The sequence below is a fragment of the Mastigoproctus giganteus genome, chromosome 9 (genome assembly GCF_048544385.1).
Source record: "Mastigoproctus giganteus isolate SK-2022 chromosome 9, ASM4854438v1, whole genome shotgun sequence".
Classification (NCBI taxonomy): domain Eukaryota; kingdom Metazoa; phylum Arthropoda; class Arachnida; order Uropygi; family Thelyphonidae; genus Mastigoproctus; species Mastigoproctus giganteus.
Window position 1 is genome coordinate 178,020,598 of NC_143583.1, and position 19,832 is coordinate 178,040,429.

Here is a 19,832-nt window from a genome sequence, read left to right on the forward strand (position 1 = left end):
CCAATTACTTAGTCAACTGCAAATGCAACTTTGTGGCAATTCACAAATGACACCTGTAACCACAGGTCAAGCACGAGATTCGAAAATAACGGTCCTAAACACTGACCCCTGTGGACACCCCATATTTATAAATTTCTTGTAAACTTTCAAATAATTTACCCAAATTGGGCAAAAGGGAAATTGGCCAGTTACTTCGTGGGTTAGACAAGCTCTTGTCTGGTTTCCATAAAAGTTTGAGTAGTGCGTTTTTCCAAAACGCTGGGAAAACTCCTTCCAACAAACACTTATTATAAAAATTTAATAATACTGTTGGATATAACTCTAACAGTTTCAATATTTCGTTGTTTTCCAGTAAATCAAGGCCAGGAGTCCTGTTAATATTCACTAGATGTACTTTCACGAGTCTGGCCTGATTCTAACTGATATCCGCTACCGCGCACACACACACCCACACACAGGGAACCATTGTTAACTGGGCGCTGTTATGTGAATACCACAACTCTCTTTACCCATGACTATCTGGAAGTATAAACAGCCACGTTGTAATACATCGTGTTTCTGTTAAGATGACTACGCTTACTATTACCGCTAAAGAGTAATTTGTATGGAAGAGTACAGCCTGCAGTTTTCTCTGAAACTGTTTAATGCGTTGGAAGGAAATCCATTCATCACTGTAGTTTCTAATGCCCCCTTGTTTCTATTTAAAGTCCATAATAATGCTGTTGTACAGTATTAATTACGTTGTTAATTATGCAAGCGGGATAGTCGCGTTTTCTAAACGATCTTTTAAGGTACGTTTTGATTTGATTTCACCTACAAAGAGAGGAGAAGAGAGCGATAAACCATCAGCAAAAGCATTGATTAAATGCTATAATGACTATCGAAATCATTATAGGTTTATGATAAATCTTTGTACTCTGTTAGTTTCTCTAATTGGAGAAACTCATAGCCAAGCCAGTATTTAGTACATCGTACGATATTACCCACATGTAAGTAGTCCATAGACTTTTAAATTAAGAACGAAATAAAAGAGTCTGCTGTCACTGTCCACAAAAATATATTTGTACAAGAAAGGAGATCAGTATTACGAATCCGATATTCCATTGTGACTGGATATTTTGTTATCATTGTTCCATTAAAACTAATTATGGATCCAAGTGGTTTACGAAGTTTAAAGACCCTAAAGATTGGCAGCGATCAACTTCAGGTAATCGTAGAGCTCTCAACTATCACAGACTGAATAGTTTAAGGCAATATTCTGAAATAACATCTCACAAAGCTGAGTAGAATTATAATGAACCAAAAGTTCATTGTAAATCTTTTACATTACAATAGTTGGATTGATTTTTTGTACTAAAACTAACATTTCCACCAGTGCAGTGTACTTAAAAGCTTATATATGTAGGACATTCACACAGTCGACATGGAAGACTTCAAGTATGGTAAAACGAATATCACTGGATTTCGTCTGGTAGATGAGAGTAGCGGTGAACTACAGAGCTTACTAGTAGAGTTGAATACAAGGCTACTGAAACCACAACGTAGAGGAGATTCTTCTATTCGTACCGTAAGGGTGAGTTAAATGACAAAAAACATTCGTTTGAAAATTTCAGTCAGGTTTTACGTTGCAAATTCATTATGGTATTTGGTTTCCCAACTAATAATGCAAAATATTCTGATCGAAGTATTATTTCTCCACAGACAGAGACAGCTCTCATATACGACGCCGTGAAACTCTTTGCCCAAGCTCTTCAAGACCTGGATACAAGCAAGGCCGTTGATTTCCCTCCCGTTTCATGCGAAAGTGGGATTCGTGGTCTAGATGGAAGCAGTATTATTAATTATATGAAACCCGTAGGTGAAATAACTTTATTTTTTATGTTACATCAAAATACCTCATTCCTGCTTTTAGTTAGTCTTAATTTTAATAACCTCTTATAATTTCTTTTAAAGTTACTCGAGCTATAAAAATCCATCTTTTTTTTCTAAGGTTGCAGAGAAGCTAAATGAATATTAGTTAAAAAAGAAATGTTTTAATTATATAACGTAAGAAATTATATCCTTTGCCTCTTTATTTACATAGAGTAGCATTCAAGGCCTAACTGGAAAAGTTAAGTTTGATGAGCAGGGATTCCGATCAGAATTTGTTTTAGATTTGCTGTATCTGACGACTGAAGGCCTCCAGAAGGTAAGTTTTTGCAAATGACATAGAAATAGAGAGATAAATTATAAAATGGTAAGAATATATATTTATTTTAAAAGTGTAACGCTTGAAACTGATGATGTTGTTAGCATTGTGAATACCCTGGGGACCAAAGTTAAAATATAGCTGACTTTCCACACTTATCCGTTGTAAATTGAACTGAAATTGCGTACATATATCAAGTAACCGATATACCAATGAAAACTAATAAACTTTCTGTTTGTTTGTTTGTTTTTTTTTTACTTCATTTTGACAAACCGAGTCATGAATCATTAGTATATTGTGTCTATAAATTGCATAAATTTCTTTGGTCGTTTTTTGTTCTGGTTGTTGAAAAGGCCGAACTTTCGTAATACGGGTAGTTTTAAGCACCAAATTTTTCACTCGTTTCGATTGAGTACTTCATGGTGGTCCAATAGAGGCTATACGAATGGCTCACTGCAATAGAAAGCGGTCGGCAAGATAGAAGTAGAGCAGTAATAAACGGAAATAACACGAGTTCGAAAGGACAACCTAAATTCAATATGCTAATAGAGAAAAAATTCCATAAGACAGGAGAAGTATCCAGAGCAGCTGTGAGATTGACTAAGAGTCACAACACTAGTAAATGGATGATATGGCTCTAAATACCAGAAGAAATGACAGTACATCATGTATCTTCAGCGTTGGAAGCCACTTCAGGAAGGAATATTCCCGCGGAACAGTATTTTGTATCTTGCAGTTGAAAAATGTCCGCATGCAAACTGACCCATGGTATCATCTCCCTTTCCACAAATTGCAGAGAAGAATTAATTTGAACCGGCATCGTGAACATGTCCATTCGAAAATAAGAACCATGGTTTTATGTACTGCTCACTGATTTAGTGTGCAATTCGATTTTCGACAAATCCCCTGGTAGGGAATCAGAGATAAAATAGGGGGAATTAGAGGTAGAGAGACCCAAAATTAACTCATTTGCTTAAGAGAAAGGAATATTTGCGAGAAAGTGGTGTGATGGCAAGCATAATGTGCTGTACATGATCAGATCTGCACCTCTTCGAGCACAAATGGTAGGCTGTCTTCAGAATGAAGATTTTTCTGGAAATACAGTGGATTTTTCTCGAATACACTGCGGCCTCCACAACTGAATCCTGTTAATAATGTACTGGATGCCCTAGAGAAGAAAAATTTAGTTGACTTTTATTTAGTTGTAAACCACTTTTCCTAATTTAACATGAGTCACGAAGTGCCCTCTGATGGGAGAGCGGCTGCAACACCATCAAATTCCCGAGCACTTTCGTAAATAAGAGGAGAGTCCATTGTGTTTACTCCTAGATGTCAGGAGTAAACATATCTTCTGTTAAGGTCTACAGCCTCCTGTGCTAGTTTATTTGATGTAGCCGCGTCATTCCTGAAATATTTACATATTTCAGGAATGATGCGGTTTACTCATAAGCTGATACACGGTACTCTTGCATCTTAAACATAATAAACTTCCATACTGCATTTCGTTCGAAAAATAATGATAAACGTTATCGGCGTTTTTTTCATTTATACATTAGCTTTTGTCCACCCAGAGCCAGTCCAGGTAGGAACTAAATGGGGTTATAGCCCTCCCCTTGATCAAAATAATCTGATTTTTTTTAGCGCTACACGATGATTTAAACTTAATGATGTAGTTCCCCTTTAACTGCTTTAGCCTCTCTCTTCAGAAAATTCTGTTCATTTAGTTCATTTAGTTTTTGCTGTACAGAAGAGCTCATACCTACCCTTTTCGCTAAATGGAGTGAAAGCGAGTGTAATGTGATATAAAGCAGGTTGGCAGTTACATAAGGATGCTGTGAGTGGGCAATTCGGTGAGAGAATGAACAAGACGAAAGATTTAAGTGACTTTGAACGCAACGTAGTAGTCGACACCACATGCCACTTATGAGTATCTCGCACACTGCAACCCTGCTTAAGTTTTTCACGTACGACTGTGTCGCGACCACCACTATCGAGACTGTCCCAATAACTAAATAACCAGGTACATCCCTTCAATAGTTGCAGTATATCTACGAATCTTCCAAAGTATAATGCACCATGTCACAAGGCCAGAATTGTAACACTCTCATGGTCCTGAATGAACACGAGAGTGAATTCAGTCTACAGACACCAGACCTTAATCCAATTGAGCAGTCGTGGGATGAGATGGAACGAGCTCTTCGGAATAGACATCCGTAACCACCTAATTTGAGACAACATGGAGAAGCATCCCTGTGGCACACTTTCGACACCTCGTTGAGTCCATGCCAATACTATTAGGTATGCGTACCTAGTAAAGTAGCCAGTTATTCAAATGAAACACAAAATTTTGGTATAAACTGGACGCGTGAACGTCCTCTACACAGATGTGTAAATATACTGTGTAAGATACTGAATGCAAGGTGGTAATGGTGGCTCTAGTTCTGAAAGCATTGTGAAGTTCTTAAAGGGAGATGATCTATTTAGGACCCTTCACGTCTGGGTCAAGCACACAAGACTATTAATGAAAAATCCGTTGGCCAAGTGAATAAGCTGGTGCAGGCCAATCATCGTGTAACAGTGCAAGAGAAGATCAGCAACCTGAAATTTAAATTTAGGTGGGGGGTCTACATTGTAATCCGTGACCGACTTTGTTATCAGAAACTGTATGCTAAGTGGATGGAGAAATGTTTGAATGAAGAACAGCCCTCACTAATGATAGGTCTTTTCGTGGAACAAAGCCTAGATACTTCATCCGGAACGCTCTCACTGAGGGGAGGGGGTAACTATTTCCTGGTCGATTTGTAGACGACAATATGAATTATAATGCCACCACTATGACGCAGAAACCAAACATCAATGGCACCATGTTCAGCGAAGGTAAAATGATGTTAAAATTTTTTATCGACACGAAACTACTACTGGTAGTCTTATTGCCCCAACGTACCCCACATAATGCCCATCATTACGGCGAGACAATGAGCAGTTACAGTTGGCTATAAATGCAAAGCGGCTAGTTGACTTAGATCATGACATAGTGTTACCCAACTGGAAGTTTTCTTCGAATCGCGCAACCATGGAAGTTTACTCCGCGAAACCTCGTATATTCTTTACTTCCAGGCTCTAAACTTCAATGGTAACCGATCTCATGAGGCGGGAGCAGGTTTTTCTGTTGTGAGCTCTTCCGAGTATTTCAGCCAGATGCAATACGGCCCATAAACACACATTTGTGCAGTTATAACACGCGACGGTTAAAAAAATTAATTTGAAGCTAGCGAAGAATGCCGCATCATCAAGCTTACGCAATGTACACTTATGACCTCTGAAGAAGACGTTCAAGGGTCGTTTCTTTTACTCGATGAGATGGAGATCGTCACGCATTGATTTTATCAACAACTACAGAGCTCTGCGTTAAGGATGTACCTCGCTGATGACTCAATACAACCGATTTCTCAATGGGTTTATGAGTTATTTATTCCAAAAATCTGTTCATTAAACGACCCCCTTTTATATTCATATAAGATAAAATTCTCAGCTAGATTATAGCTTTGATTATGCTCTGATATTTAGTTTTCACAGTTTATCGATATGATTAAATCTCTTCCTGGGAAAATAAACTATCCTCCAAAAAAATATGCCGGGAACCCCTGTTTTCTTAGTCCATTGCACCTTTCCGTAAACAAGAGACACAGATGAGCTATACAAGTTAGGTGTCTCGTCATGTCACGTAAAACCGAGGTGAGGAGATGAGCTGGTGTTCGTTCAGCGAGAAAGATTGCAGTGGAACACGAATAGTCGCTAATGCGCATCACAATCGAGCATAGTTGATGAAATTCATCAACAGCTACAAGAAGCCTATCAAACTGTGCTGTAAGAACATGTACTCCTGAGACTTACTATTTGGTAAGACATTGGGGATCTGAAGGGCATCATTTCCTCTTGCGGAAGCTAATTTAGCATAGAAGCTTTACTGTGTGTAAAGAATTTAAAACTCTTTAATTGACTTTTAAAACATTATTTTGAATTCATTTCCAAAAGATGTCTTTTTTTTTTTTTTCATTAAAATCGCAGTGTTAAGTGGAAAGAATGCAGAAAATATTACAGTGAATTGGTGAGAAAGCTGGGAAATGCAGCAGCGCGACATTAGTGGCGCTTCGTTTCATTTTAAATTGGTGGGAGCACGTCAAAGACTTGAATCAGAGGATGTCCGTTTTCTGTGCATAATGAGGTGTCAGTGGTGCTGATCAATCATTGTCTACAAGGGGTAGGAACAAATGGTTAGCCTGTGAGGAGTTATCGAGGAAGTCTGGCATAACGAAAACACTTGTCTTTTGCATCTTGAAGCATGATTAGAGAATGAGGAATGTCCCCGTGAAACGGATTATACATGCATTAACTGAAGTTCAGAAGAGGACTTGCTGTAAGCGCTATAGGGTGCACTAAAGTTGTGAAGAGGAAGAAGGAATGATATCGCATATTTGAATTAGATGTTGTTGTTGGAGGGTTTTAGGAGTATCAGCGACTAAGGCCATATTGCTACGTATATACTGTCTGAAAAATGCGTGTCCTCTGAGCGATTTTCTGTTTGCTGGACGAAAAACCCAAGTTTCCGGGAGAAAAATCCATGCTACTCTCGCCTGAGACCGACTAACTCAGCCACGTTGTGAAAAAATCCATAAAAATTCCTGACGTCGACAGGACACGAACTCTGATCTTGTCCACCCGGTGTGGGGATGACGGCGATCTATTAACTGTGCTACCAACGAGCGCTTGAATTAGATGAAGTTTTCAGACCAAAATGTACGAGCTGAATTTCAAACGCCATTTGAGGACGGCATCGTAAATAATCTCCACTTCTTCAGAAATTTAGAACAAAGCATATTCTGAGAATTTACTGGAATGAAATAAGGCCTGTTTGTTGCAATACTTTTGTGGTAGTAGTGGAAGTTGGATTAGATTGACTTGGTGCTAAAGAAAAGAGCCAATATGCTTCTTTTGGATCGGAAGATTGCAGCATTGCGAAGTCTCTCCGATCCCAAGGAATAGCTTATTTGAAGGTTTCACATTCTGTAGTCGGTTTCCCTGTTTTTTTGAACGAAAAATCCGATGACCCGAGATGGACAGACTCTGCTGAGGTCTAAAAAAAAAGTGCATAAATGTTCCTCCATTTATGCACTAAGTTCAAATCCGTCGAGACAGGATTCGAACTGAGGACTTTGAACCGTTAAAGTAATAACTTGATTTGATTTGTAAACACAAGAAAGCATACAGACATACAAACATGGCGATCTCATATGCCCTCCTCCCATTTTGGAAAGTGTGCCAATAACGACAGTCTGAAGTGCATCATTTCCTCATTCTATGTTTTCTTATACGCAGATCGGAACTTGGATCCCAGGCAAAGGTATCAACATCACCAGAAACATGTCCAATGATTACGATTCTCTTCTGCTGCAGAACAAAACTCTTATAGTAACAACATATCTGGTAAGTAGTTTTATTCTCAAATTTTGCCTTTTGACTAATAAAAAAAAGCGTAATTTTCATTCCTTTTATACAAAAATAGACATTGCTGCGGTCTGTGTTTTGTAGAAAAAGGTCGGCTTTTCATAATGCTCATTTTTCAAGTTATCATCTTAATCAGCCTTTCCCCTTCGGAGAGACATATAATTGTTATTTATTTGTAATGCAGCACCATCACCCTGATGGTTGTGTCGAAGTTTTTCCTTTAATTGCTTTTCCTTCGTCTTGATACCAGATGACGTGTTTGAAATTTCTTAAAATACTTTATGATAGAGTAACCATTTCTGCAAATTGATCGCGAATCTTCTTTGCTTTCTGCCACGTAATGTGTACTGAGTGTGCCCTTTACACGGACGTGTTTCTTTCTTATAGACATCTAATTTCTGTTTTGTTTTTTGTTTTTTTTTTGTGAGTTATTAAAAATATATCAGTTCCATTTTCTTCTCTTCTTTCAGAATTCTCCGTATGCTATGCTCAAGGACTCGGCGGATAAGCTAACTGGTAATGGACGTTACGAGGGCTTCTGTATCGATTTAATAGATCACCTGGCCAAGCATCTTGGCTTTAATTACATTATTAGAGAAGTTGCTGACAGAGCTTATGGAATCAAGAACGATAAAGGAGAATGGAATGGAATGATCGGGGAACTAATCAGAGGGGTAAGAGGTTACCGAGTTGTTCTGGTTATTACTAAGTATAGTGCAGCTTTCTTTAATTTAATCTTGTAAAAATCCCCTGGTTTTATTTGTTATATCTACACTATCCCCTTAAAAGCACTCTATTTAGGTATCATCCATCTGATATTAGTGAAATCGGTTCGAAAAGGAGCATCTTTAAAAGCGTAAAGGAAGCGCAGATATATCAAATCGAAATCAGGGAAATTTAATTTGTTATATCAAGATAATGAAATCAGTAATGAGCTATTTTCAGGACACAACTTATAGAGTTTCAAAGTAGCTTGACTGTTGAATGTTGTGTTAATTGATTTGTTGTTGTGTGCTTCTGTAATCCTTTCGAACCCTGCAGACTTCATCACAGCCGACCATAGAGGATGAAAATATTAACCAGAGAAGAGAGAGAGATAGAGAGAGAGAGATATCTACATAATTCCCCATATGCTACATTCAGAGACTCAGCAGACAAACTTACTACGGACGATACGATGGTTGCTGATTGGTTTTTTTGCGCATCAGCAACTTAGGCCATATTGCACCGTAAATAATACTTCTGTAAATGACATGTGCTGTATGGTCGATTTGCTGTTTTCTGGACGAAAAACCAGAGTTTTGGGGAGAAAAGACCGTACAACCCTCTCCTGAAACCCTGACTCAGCTACGTTGTGAAAAAAGCCCATTCATAAAAATTCCTAAAAGATTCGAACTCAGGTCTTTTCTACCCAGTATAGGGAGAACGATACCAACTGTGCTACCACGAGGGCTTGCCTATCAATCCAATGAATCTCCTGGCCAAGCATTTGGAAAATCTGCAGCTCATAAGTCCAACGAAAACTCCAGTGCCAACGAAAGTTAAGTCACTTGGAACAGTATGGTTCGCGTTGTTGAATGACCTGTGGAACGATCGAAAGAAATATTATGCAGTATTGTGAATTTTCGAGAATGCCCATAAAACTATCAAATCACGACTCCTCACAAAGAAATCTAGAAGTGGCGTGTGATGAGATGCTTTTCGTCGTGCTATGGATTAGGGCGATTGTTAAGTGCCTAAAACAGGGCATGTCCTAGATTAACATTTTGGAAAATCCCTTACTAACTGTCCTTTGTAAATTCTGTGGAAATGAATCTTACATGTATTAGCATCATAACATTCCAATCCACAAAAACTGCGCTTGTACAATTCGTTTTGAAAAGAATACCATCACTAAATTACCCTGTCCAGTACCGGTCTTGAACGCCATGGAGCACTCAACATAAGTGCTTTGAAGAAAGAGCTGGCTGGAACAAGCTGGTCGCGGCACTCTGTGAATATAAGAGGTGCCTGGCCCACTGCTGGTGTCAAAGCAGCTAAACATAAATAGACGAGTCACTTCTGTGGAATTAAAGAGTGCAGGAATGGCACATTCTATCATTCAATATTCTGGGATAACTCAAAGTGTGGAAAATATTAAGGATTTCATAATGTAGAAAGTTCTTGTTTATACTCCGGCACGACTACCAGATCAGTGGAGTTTACAATAAATCATCAATACAAACGTTAATCGTATTCAGCGGCATGAATACCGGTCCACTGAAAGAACAAGTGCTACTGCACTCTCGCTCCTGACCATTCAGCTACTACATTCACAGAAATTACACCGTGTGTAAAACCAACGCCAGAGTTAATTTCTGCCTACACCGCTGTAACACGTGCATCGCTAAGGTAATCTGTAATCGGCAACTTGAGTACAACCTCAAGCTGGCCATTTCTGTCTACAGTTTCTGTTTTCTATAACCAAATCAAATTCGATAAATAAATTCTTATCACTCCACAGTTCAAATGAATAATCACAAACGTATAATTATTACTTCGCGATTCAACTCTGACGAAGAGCACTAAAATTTTTGCACGTATCTTTTTTTATTAAAAGATGTCTTTCACCCTCTTAAATTTGTCATCGGCCTTATTCAATAGCATTCTGTTGCTTTAAACTTACACACGCTATTTCCTTTACATTAAATGCTATTTACGCTAATATCCCTCACTTTTATAAACTAGCGATTAATCCAATGAATAATCCCACCACAAACCTATCCTATTGATTAATTCTACGATACTCCTAACTCAATTATCAATCCCATCATAATTTAAACTATAACAGCAACGTGTGTGTGTGTGTTAAGCAGCATAGCAATTAAGGCTATACGGTTTCGTATACTGTACTGTGTTTGCACATTGCGCATATTCCGTTGTCGATTTGCCTGTCTGCTGGACCCAAAACCCGAGTTTCCGGAAATGAAACCACGCTATCCTTGACTGAAACCGACTAACTCATCCACGTTTTGCAAAAGTCCATAAAAATTTCTCGCGTCATTGACGGGATTAGATATCGCGCCTTTTCCGCCCACTGTGGAGGATGACGATTAAATCCACTATGCTCCCTTGAGAGGGTAAATTTAATCCATAACATATTTACTGTATTTTTAGTTAAGTAATTTCAATTTATTCATGATTAAACTCCGACGCATCTTCTTTCTCGCAAATTTGGATGTGCAAATCATTCATTTAATGTACTTAAACAATGTCACTTGATTATCCAATTTATTTATCCATCTATTTCCAAAAGTGTTCAATTCATATATTTCTACAGTAAAAGAACTGAAGTTTTCAGCTGTTCTTGTTGCTAACTATTTTGGAGAGAACCCTCAATTCTTTCCGAGCCATTGAAACATTTATATACAGAATAATCTCGTAAGCTCATCTTTCCTTTTATTTCGAACAGGTGTTCACTTTCTGAATAATTTAGAATTATTATTCAGAATAATTCATTTAAACTTCAACCAAACCTATATAAAGTAGCCTGATCTCAATTATTCAGAAAAACTGTTCTCTTTCATGTTTTATATGAATTAATTTCCATGGTACAGCCCTTAATCCTCTTCAATTTGATCTCTTCAGGAAGCGGATATAGCTATCGTTGACCTGACGATAACTTCATCTCGAGAGGACGCCGTGGACTTTACCATGCCTTTCATGAACACGGGCATCAGCATCCTGTTCAAAAAACCGACAACAAAAGTCACGACCTTGTTCTCTTTCTTATCTCCCTTCTCTATGGAGGTGTGGATATACGTCATGGGAGCCCACATTGGAGTCAGCATAACCCTGTTTTTGGTGGGCAGACTCAGCCCTTACGAGTGGGACAATCCTCATCCGTGTCGCCAAGACGAGCAAGTATTGGAGAATAGTTTTAGCCTCCTCAACAGTCTGTGGTTCACCATTGGATCATTGATGCAGCAAGGATCGGATCTGGCTCCCAGGTTAGTTAGCAGGTTCTTAAATACATAAATAAGCCATTATGCTTCTTTGAAACCAGCCAGAATTTGGTTGTGCATAATGACTTCTGTATATTTACAATACAGGAGATAGTTTGTCTTAATGAGGTATTCCATTTATCATTACACAAATATTCTTCATTTAAAAAGATTTAAACCTTCATCAATATGAACTCCAGAATCTATTTAGGAGCATTCTGTCTAAGAAAGTTCCCCTTAAAAATTTTTACTTTTTTTAATGTTTAATTTTTTAAATTATATATTCCTGTAGATTTTTATATTAACTATTAATTACTAGTGAACGATCAGAATCATAACAGACAGCAAAACCTCAGTGTTTCATTATATCGATATAAAAGTTTCATTCCTTCAGAAACATTTTAATTTGATTTATTTGTTATCGAAAGACCTTGAATATAAGAACAGAAGAATAATAACTATTAACTTCTACTTCTCACTTATCTTGTAATATAACTCATGCTGTCCATAATATTCAACTAATTGTTTTTTCTGCTTTTTTTCAGAGCTATGTCTACTCGGACCATAGCTGGAATCTGGTACTTTTTCACGCTCATTATGATTTCTTCTTACACCGCCAACCTTGCTGCCTTCCTGACAGTAGAGAAAGTTATCTATCCAGTTGAGAATGCTGAAGACCTTGCAAAGCAAATCAAAATCAAATATGGTTGCTTGGGAAGTGGTTCAACTAAAGCTTTCTTTAAGGTAGGATAACAAACACTATGAGTGGCCCAATAAATATCTTGTGATTATACAGCATTCTATTCTGGAAAGAGAGCATAACTGACATCAGACTAAATCAGTCCTACCGAATAGTTTGTTTATAAATCTCATTTCAGAGAAACAAGAATTATAAACAGTGACATATCCTTAACAGTTGGGTTTTAAGGCGCTGAATTTACGCAGAATGTGCAATTGTTCCGATTCTTTTTTGCTGTTCTAGGCATGTGAAAAAGATGTCAATTTGATGACCGTTTATTTGAAAGCAATACGCAGTAAACTGTCAATAACCGAAATAGTAATAGTTTACTACGTATTACTTATGAGAGAAGTAAACCCATGCAAAAGGCACCTGTCTCTTTCATAGTCATAGAATAGCACAAAGGAATTGAAGAGTTCCATCATTTACATAAGTCTCCATATTTCATTTCCCTGTAACTCGCCTTACTTTATATTTTTGCAAGCCCCCCCCCCCCGTTTTAAAGGGTATCTGTTGTGATAGTGAACAATTTCTGTTATTTAGAGATAGTAAGCATCAGGAAAACTGAATTTTAATTAGTTCTTATTGGTGTGTGGAATAACAGACTTTGCAGGTATGCTCATTACAACCATGTACGGAAAAGGAGGACAGCAGTCCTTTGCTACCTTCCATCTGTAGAGCGAGAGAGCTGGATCTCGCAGATATATTCAGATCTTTACCAATTTCTCCTATTGAAATCGGTTGAGTTAAGAGTCAAACAAGACTTGAGAACTGAATGTATCTATGTTGAGAACTGATACTATCTCGAATGGTGAAGAAATTTTATGGGATTTTTTTCATAGCGTGGCCAAACCTATAGGAAATTAAAATTGGAGAAAGTCTAAGCTTACCACTGGTATGGCAAGCTTTCTACTACTGCTATTGGTCGACAAGAAAAATTTACATTTTGTATGTTTGGTTTCTTGCGTTAGAATGAAGAGAACTTGCCATGTTTAAGTTCTTGTTTTTTCTTGTTCTCCGTTAAATTTGCATATTCATTGATTGTTCTGTTACAGGTCGTACATGGGCACTAGTGAACGTTTGGCTGCTCTTCAGTTCATTGTATAAAACAGCCTTTCACTTAACCTTTGAATCTTTCTTTTTTCGTTGTTTTTATTATTATTTTATTATTTAAAGATCTGCATTTGTCTACAGGACGCTGTTTATGTTCTTGAGTAACATAAACAGCAGTAGCAGCCTTGCGCCAAACTCAGGCATTGCTGGAGGTTCGTCGAGTGGTAAGCTGACTGAAGAATACTCGAAATTTACGTATGAAATATTTTGACTACTTATGGCATGAGTTGCCGTAATATCGATCTAAATCAGGGATCCTTAACATTTTTGTACAGTCACCTCCCTTCTGATTTTGCCCTATCGCCTCGTATGCGAAATACATCGTCAGAAAATTCAATTTTGGAGGTCTGTCTCACCTCGCCTTGACTCTTTTCCGATCATCCCTAGGGACAAAAGCCTTCCCGGTTAAGAACACCCCTAATCTAAATATTCCTGAAAAAGTATATAGCGAAGGAATTGTTTCTTTTACCAGGAATAATTCTGGAAAGTATATAATCCTGAAGCATGTAGAGGGGGAGAGAGAAATATATTTCTAAGATTAGTTTCATCTTTCTTTAACCCCCCCCCGTCTCTCTTTTTCTCTCTCTCTAAAATCGTATTTGTATTTTTATTATTCAATTATGATGATGAGTTTGTATTAACATAGCTTCTTAAATTGACTTGGGTTGACAATTGTGCAATTAAATCAGTTGGATCCTCTAAGGTAATTTGGGATTTTAGGATCTAAATATCGGAACCTGGTGCGGACTTCGTGCACTATGCTTAAACGCGGCCCTGTGGTTTGATTTTTCTTAAGGGGGAAGAACCTATAATCAAGCTACACAAGTGAATTTGTCTCTATCCCAGGAGTAATACTATGGCCAGGTTACCTACTGGCCGAATGAAAAATCCCAAGAGCATTTACGTGGAAGAATTACTCCACTTCTGCCCATTCTCACACCAAGTAAAAATGGTCCGGTTCGAGAATTGAACCCAAGCTATTTTAACTCCGGTTGAAAAAGAAAAAGAGGCAGAGACGCTATCCACGATTACTTCTAGAGAGCTAAAAGTGCTTTATATCAATTAGAAATTCCTTTTCACTTACATGAACTACATTTACAACCGAGACTATCACAATGGCCAAGGCATCCGTCCAACAGCAATGCATGGAAAAGAACTGGATTCGAATCCCGTCGTCAGAAGGAATTTATATAGATTTTTTTTACGACATCGTGGCCAAGTTAGGTCCGGATGAGATCTGCATAGTTTTTCACGCAGATACTAGTTTTCATCCTATAAAATATAGAAAAGCAGATCACATAATATACGTAATTTAAATACATTTCCTCCTCGCTATTTAACTAAGGTAAATTACATTAAACGTTCATAGCCTCAGTTACTTTTTTGGTGCAAAAAAACTTCATTCAACACAACAGTTACCACAGAATGTATGTTTTTGAGGAAGCACACAGTCGACTGCAATGTATGTTCTAAGGACCGCGTACACTGAACCAGGACCGCGGTCAAACCTAATTAGCATTACTCTCCTTCGACGTTGTATAAATTCTATAATACAATAAAATTCATTTTGAAACAGAAATTGAAGGGAAGACGTTGTACTAGGTTAAATGAGGCAGAACAAGCGAAAAATAATTTTATTTACCTTTTGCAGGAATCAAAGCTGCCAACATACTCCAAGATGTGGAAGGCCATGAACAGCAATCCATCTGTGTTCATGACAAATAATGCCAACGGGGTTAGGCGAGTCATGCAGGGAGATTATGCATATCTTATGGAATCGGCCTCCATTGAGTACATCATCGAAAGGAACTGCAATCTCACACAGATAGGAGGGCTTCTGGACTCCAAGGGTTACGGCATTGCAACACGAAAAGGTAAAAATATCTTTGTATATATATACTGTATGGTACTTTAATATCGAGCACATGCATGCTCTCACTTATTTAAATATATATATTACATAAATGCAGTACATTCATATATCCCTCAATCCAGCATAAAAATTCTACTTAATTAAGCTGGCGACGTTTCTACGTTCGCTTAGAAATGTTGTCATCACGCCTAAACGAAGGCAGAATGAAAACTGAAGGAATCCTGCCTAATTCGCTCAGTTGTTACATTACATTTGAGACGCATTTGATAATCAAATAACGTACTTCAGGGTTTATAAATCTCTTGAGTAGAGAACAGTGCCCAAGAAGTGTTTACCAAAACTTCCTCACATGATGTTCAAATGATGGGCAGCCGTCATGTGGAATTTGTGTGGCACTACTTAAGAGAAGGAGGGCGCAAAGTTTAAATGGTTAAGCTATCGGTAAGTTGTTCCCCGTCGGATTTATTTAGTTATCATTAATTCGTCTATTCCTAAGAAGATTCCAAGAGAAGATTCTTCGGACTGGATTTTGGTGTTCATGGGCCATAGGCACTTTTGTTCTGAAATGTGCTAAAAAAAAGGGTAAAATGTTTCTTCTATTTTAACACTTTGACTGCAAATCATATCAGTTAACGCCACTCAAGTTCCAACTATAATAAATGATAAACCACCTCAATTGAGGAAGTGACCATCACTTCAATTCTTCTAGTTTCGAGAACAGTCGCTAGATAGCGTATGCGTATTGAATTGAAGCTCCTAGAGCTTCAATTAAATTACGCACGTTTTCTCAGCTCGTTTTTTGTTAGTCACAGTGAAAAGAGTGAACTGTTGTTGTTTTTAATTTTTGCCTTCCCTCGTAGGCCCTAAAAATTTCGTAAGCCGTAGACACTGTGCCTAATGGGAAATCCGGCCCTGCTTCGGAGAAGAAACTTCGCCAGGTTAGTTAAGTAGGTTTTTCTGCTGAAGTAGTTGATATTTTAAAATAAAAATATATATTTTAGATATAATTTATTATGACGAATATTTGGTTAAAGAAATTACAAGAGAATGCATTCAAGTATCCCTTACTTCTTGCATAAATATAGGTACTTACGCTAAAGCCATTACAAAAATATGACACGACCTTTTGTTTATATAAAAATAACAAAAAATAAAGCAGAGTAACAGAATTAACACGGAATGCGCATGTTTTTTTAGAAGAACACGAGCTTGACCACGATGTGCGATTTGCTTATCATATAAGATCCCCATTAAAATCAAAGAGAATACAAATTCCATATCTCTTACAAAGGCAGCATGAATAATATTTAAATAATATGAAATAACATGAAATTTGGTGCTAAGGTCCAGAAGAATTGCATATTATATGGAATCGGACTTATAGGCCTTCCTATGATTGACTTGTTCTGGCTTTTCGAACAAGTATTTAATATATATATGGTAATAATTAATTCTAGAATTTAAAACTGAAACGTTTCATTCAGGTTCGAAGTATCGAACTCCATTGTCGGGCGGAATCCTTAAACTTCAAGAAGATGGTGTTCTTCACATCTTAAAAGAACGCTGGTGGAAACAGAAGAAAGGCGGAGGACAATGTACCGACGATTCTAAAAAATCCTCCAGCTCAGTCACCGAATTAGGCCTAGCAAATGTGGGTGGTGTTTTTGTAGTTCTGTTATGCGGCTTAGCATTGGCAGCTCTGGTAGCAGTCATTGAATTTCTGTGGAAAGCTCGAAAAATGGCAGCTGAAGATAGGGTAAGTAAAAATTTCAATCTTTTTCTGTATACCCCTTCAAGATATGGAAACCTTCTTCCTGGTGATTATTTCTTTGAAGTGATTATTGTATTATTTTACTAAAAAATTAAATACTAAAGTGGTTCATCAAATATGAATGAGAATTTTTATTAATATTTTGTTGTCACTCGAGACGCAGTATTACTACTTCTCCAGATAGCCTTTCTCTTCATTTAAATGCCTCATCTTTTTGATACCTTCCGAATGCCTTTCATCGAAGATTCTTTGTGGGCATCAGAATGATAATTGTATAACCTCATCGTTGTTTGATTTATATTTTCTAAGAATATTTTAATGGTTCAAAAAATGATAACCAGAACGTGCTAAATCAGAGATATTCGTTGCCACTGAAGCTGTGTGGCCTGGCGTTGTTTTGGTAGAAAGATATCTCTTTGGGCTGTTTACGATTTGAAGTATTGTGGGATTTACCTTATCCTTCGATAAGCTGCAAGAGTAAACCTGCATTAATAATCTTCTGCTGAGTAAGAAAATCAATAGAGATGACACTTTTGTTATATTTCACGACCTTCACTGCAGTCTTTTTACCACTTTGTGATGATTACTCACCGACAAAATTGTTATAATTGGTTTTATCCGTAAGTGACACCCATACCAAATCAGCCGTCGATCATTCTGACTCCTCGCCCCTCCCCGGCGATGGCGAACCTAGCAATATGATGGTTTCGCCACTGGAAATGAGTCTCGTGTACACTTTCAACCATGAGGTCTTACTGATTACTGGAAAGCAGATCTTGTGGCAAAAATTTTGGCAGCTAAAACCATTTTTCAATATTTTTTGTTCGTTTTGTTATTGTTAACCTTTTATCAAAATTAATTAACTGACGTTTCTTACTTTACAGGAACCAGTGTGCAAAGAACTATTCCGAGAATTACGGTTTGCTCTTTCCTGTCGCAGCTCAACTAAACCAGTGAACAGGAAAGCTGATGTTGGCAGCACCAGTGACTTCCGAGTGTCTACGTTACCTGGCTTCAGTACTCAGTATTAGAAAACATAGGTTTAATAGCTCACGGAACTTGTGTGGAACGAAAGAATACTACAAGGTTTCTGATCTTAAAATTCAAGAACAAGTGGTCATAACTCCCTTGAAAACAACGTCTTCTTCAGTCTTTATCCCATCATATCGTTTGTCCTCCCTTCCTTCATCATTCTCTTGTTATCGTTGCCATATTTCCGAGATGCGCATGTCCCCGAAAAATCGGCACACATGCCTAATAGTTCAGGAGATCTTAAAGAAATCTGTCTGTTGATCGGGAATTAGATTTTTTTTATATGAGCAATAGAACTCAAGTTCAGTACCATAACCTATATACTGTATAAAGAATTACTCGGATAAAGTGAAATATTACATACTGCGCAGAATACCTAACATGAACAATTTTGTTAAGATCGGAGATGTTTCAACTGGATCAATGACAGCAAAAGGTTTAGTGAGGAACTTAAATTTAGTTAATATTAATAGCCTTTCAAGTCATACTTGACAGTTATTTAAATTAGGTCAGCATTATGATAATGGTTACTAGTTACTCGAGACGAAAGAAGGAAAAACTGTAAATATGCTTAGATAGTAATATTTTACATTGGAGCTGTGATTCATGCACACATATATATATATATATACACACACACTGTTTTCCAAAATCAAGGCAACAAATATATAATCATAAATCCCGAAAACCATAAGAAGCATGGATAGAAAAATTTACTACTCGGTATCTTGTCAAGTTGACTAGCAAACATACGTGTCTTCAAAATAAATTGATATTTTAACTGTTCCAATTTTTAATGCAGATCGAGTGCGAAAATTAAATAATAAAGACCTTTTCTTTAATATGAGACGTAAAAGCTGCAGGCAAAAATTTAAAAAAAAAACCATGTCATTATAATATTAACATCAATAATGTTCAAAGGAAATGGATATTTTTAATTACATATGAAGAAATAACTGTAAAAGGCTTTAAAATAATTTTATACACTTAAACACGAACGTGGTTTCACGAGGAGTGATAACCTTTAAAAGTAGACGGATTTCACAAACTTATAGTATAGTACAATTAATGATTTTGCAAGTTCAGCAGGTTATAAGGGCTAGCCTGACAGTAGATCATTCCTTAACATTCTTCGAGGAGAGTGAGATAAAAATTGCATCTGTCTAATTGGAAATCTAGATGGCCAAAGTATGCAGACGATTCTTTGCTCTTTTGTTGTATCCTCTAACGATGCCATCTCTAAGTGGGATAGACTTATCATTCGTAAAAACGAAATTTATTGAAGACACTTGCATAGTATCTCAGTAGGGTACAAGGATCTATTGTCCAAAGATTTCTTGTTTGACCAAATAGGGAGAATAAGTGCACTCATTCACGTCAATTTCTACTCAAAATAAGAGACCACGTTTTGGGAATCTATTTTAATAATGTCTCGAGATTGGTATCACACTCTCTCAGATCAGAACACAATTAAATTGAAGGTCAACTTTCAGTTCATCAGCATGATCTCTGTTCCAAAATAACCGTTCTCCCTCTTGTCATAAACAGTCAAGTGAATACAAATCTCAAGTCGTCATATTATAATTCCCTCCCACATTTAATCTGATATGCCCTCTCGAAGCAGATAG

The 19,832-nt window shown here is 37.3% G+C and overlaps 1 protein-coding gene across 1 annotated transcript in view; it reads left to right on the forward strand.

Annotated features, from left to right (window-relative positions):
- Positions 1–19,059, forward strand: part of LOC150080908 (glutamate receptor ionotropic, kainate 2-like) — a 118,921-nt gene extending 99,862 nt beyond the window's left edge. The window contains exons 6-15 of the mRNA XM_090381807.1: positions 1,406–1,573; positions 1,702–1,854; positions 2,084–2,188; positions 7,565–7,672; positions 8,164–8,367; positions 11,321–11,682; positions 12,222–12,420; positions 15,180–15,402; positions 16,886–17,157; positions 18,057–19,059. Of these exons, the coding sequence (XP_090237933.1) occupies positions 1,406–1,573; positions 1,702–1,854; positions 2,084–2,188; positions 7,565–7,672; positions 8,164–8,367; positions 11,321–11,682; positions 12,222–12,420; positions 15,180–15,402; positions 16,886–17,157; positions 18,057–18,203 (1,941 nt within the window). The 3' untranslated portion in view covers positions 18,204–19,059. The remainder of the gene's footprint in view (positions 1–1,405; positions 1,574–1,701; positions 1,855–2,083; positions 2,189–7,564; positions 7,673–8,163; positions 8,368–11,320; positions 11,683–12,221; positions 12,421–15,179; positions 15,403–16,885; positions 17,158–18,056) is intronic.
- Positions 19,060–19,832: the final 773 nt, after the last annotated feature.